Raw genomic sequence first — 2,422 nt, 5'->3', positions numbered from 1 at the left:
AAAAAAAAACATATTCAGGGTGTATCCAGGAAGGAGAGTGAGACGAGGACGCTTTGCTCTTAACGTTTGATGTAACGTTACCTTTGAGTTACTTTACTCAATTACTGATGAATTGTTATTTTCGGTGTAGCTCTACGTACCCTGCCTGAAATGCAGTTGCTTGTAAGTCGAAAATATAACCTTAGCAAGCAATACGTTATGACTTCAAAGAAATCTTACTTATTTCTCTACAGCAAATAAAGTACAGTATCATATAGCAAAGACTTAACCGAAGAATCAACCGACACCGAAATCATGGAAAAACTCCCACCCATGTACCGGGAAAAAAACTCACAGAAATAGAACGAGTACCCCTCAAACGCGTACCCCTCAAAGTGTTTAGGTGTAAACAAAATCGTACTTGAATGCTTATTTAAAAAAAAAAAAAACGCCGACGGTTGTCCTAAATCGTACAGGAACCCTGTTTATACACGGCTGGTCATTTTGGCAACATCGTGTGAGCAGTGCTCTTGTTCGTCAGGTCTAAACTGACTTGACATTAAAACAGACAAATAAATAAACGAACAAACAAACAAACACAGTGATATGAGATTATTCATCTAGTGTTACATTCTGACCTACCTTGGGAATGTGGTAACCTCTGAAGAATACATCACTGCTGGTAAAGTGCAGAGCTGTCATTGGAGCGGTTGCTGCCATCCTGGTTATTTCACCCAATGTCGCCTGTGTGTAAGGCATCTGTGTCAGAAAAAAGAAACGTTTAAACTTTAAACGCTATCAGCTTCACCAACAACAGTGATACGGCGCGCGACAAAGCTGACCTAGCCTCTACCAGGCTCCAGAGGCAGCTGGAAAGAGTAGAAATTGGCAAAAAAGACAAAAAAAGGCATGCCAGAGGAGTTAGTCTGCTATAGTACAGTTTGCTGCTGTAGGATGGCAGATTTGACCCTCTCTCCGTAGCCGACTCTCTTAGCATACTATTCATCACTCTATTTGGCCAGTTTAGAGGTAGAGGCTAGAGCCGACCATCGACAAAGATTTCCTGTCCTGGCACGAGACCGCTGAAGTTTTACGATACATCAACGACTGACCGAAAAACATGTCCTCAGCTTTTGGCGTAAGCCAATCTTACGATGACTGTGACCGGTGTTTCTGTCTCGACTCTTGTCAAAATATTTGCAGCGAGGGAATGGCAGAGCCAACCATCGACAAGGACCAACGGCAACCTGTCTTGTCCTGTCACAAGACCCTTAACGTTACACGACACCTCTACGACTGTACCACGAATGCCGCGGCCTCAGTTTTTTTGGGGTTAACCAATTGTACGATGACCAATTGGACGACGACTGTGTAAAAACCAAGTCACAGTCGTTGTACAATGTTTTTGCTTCAGGTTAGTAGTGGATGTGTTACATGTCCTGTTATAGCCTCGCGGAAAATAGTAGGGCACAAAACAATTAGCCGACAAATGTGGCTACGCCCATACCTGGCTGCGATGTTCCATGGAGGGGTCCTGGTTGGGTCCCAGCACGCTGTCTATCTCCCGCTGTACTTTCTGCTGGATGTCCGGATGGAGGATCATGAACAGCACGGCCCAGTGCAACGTGTTCGCTGTGGTGTCAGTACCTGCCAAGAACAGCTGGTGGACCAGCTTTAGAAAAGGGAAAAAGGGAACGTTACATTTGCGCAGCACAAAGCTTTGTGGAAACAATGAGAAATGTCACTTTTCAAAGTTACTTTTCGTTTTCTCACTTACCTCAACATGCTGCTCTTCGGTGAAGGTAGAATTCTCGTCTCCTTCTCGCTTTTTGGCCTCCAGTAGATATGCGTCCATAAAGTCCCTGATGTCATTGGGGTCAAACGTGTCCTTGTGTTTTGCTATTTCCTCTCGGATGTGTTCCCTTAGCTTATGTGTGTTGTTGAGAAACCTTTCGGATCCCTTCTTTAAACTAGGAATTATCCAAGCCGCTGGAAAAGCAAGCGGCAGAAGATGAATGTATTTGGTAGAGAACGTTTGTTCGATCATCAGTAGAAGTTCTTTACCTTTGACGTCATCGTACTCGTAGCGAGAACCGAACACGAGAGAGCAGATTACGTTGCAAGTTGCATTCTTCAACAGCCGAGAGATGCAAAAGGCCTGGTTTTCTTTCTTTGAGATGACGTCGCTGATTGCTTGTGTCTCTTCTAGAATCTTCCCTTCCATACTCTTCTTGCCGACGCCGAAGTCGCGGAGAGCGGAAATGGTGAACTTCTTGTGCTCTTTAAATCGAGGAGTGTACGGCTCAAGGATCAATCCTGTGCAACAATTAAGCAAATGGAAATTTTGTGTGAAGCCTTTCACAAGTAACACACTACAGAAAGATAAAAAAACTGCAGTGACAGGAAACCGGAAGCAGAGTACATTGTATTACTCACCAAACAT

General features: G+C 44.2%; 1 protein-coding gene across 1 annotated transcript; it reads right to left on the bottom strand.

Annotated features, from left to right (window-relative positions):
• Positions 1–215: 215 nt before the first annotated feature.
• Positions 216–2,422, bottom strand: LOC136434415 (cytochrome P450 2J2-like). Its single transcript, XM_066427203.1, has 5 exons — positions 2,416–2,422; positions 1,757–2,295; positions 1,487–1,651; positions 622–738; positions 216–227 (listed from the first exon to the last, which is right to left on the bottom strand). The coding sequence occupies exons 1-5, from the start codon at positions 2,420–2,422 to the stop codon at positions 216–218; spliced, it is 840 nt and encodes a 279-aa protein (XP_066283300.1).

Source organism: Branchiostoma lanceolatum, chromosome 5, assembly GCF_035083965.1.
Source record: "Branchiostoma lanceolatum isolate klBraLanc5 chromosome 5, klBraLanc5.hap2, whole genome shotgun sequence".
NCBI lineage: Eukaryota > Metazoa > Chordata > Leptocardii > Amphioxiformes > Branchiostomatidae > Branchiostoma > Branchiostoma lanceolatum.
Note: the sequence above shows the minus strand (reverse complement) of the source record. Positions and strands in the feature narration are given on the sequence as shown.

What these genes read in the sequence shown, in the direction of transcription:
- LOC136434415 (XM_066427203.1), bottom strand. An exon ending in CCGAAGAGCAGCATGTTGAG is followed by an intron (nt 1,652 to 1,756) that starts GTAAGTGAGAAA and finishes CCTTTTCTAAAG; the next exon opens with CTGGTCCACCAGCTGTTCTT. An exon ending in CCATGGAACATCGCAGCCAG is followed by an intron (nt 739 to 1,486) that starts GTATGGGCGTAG and finishes TTTCTGACACAG; the next exon opens with ATGCCTTACACACAGGCGAC.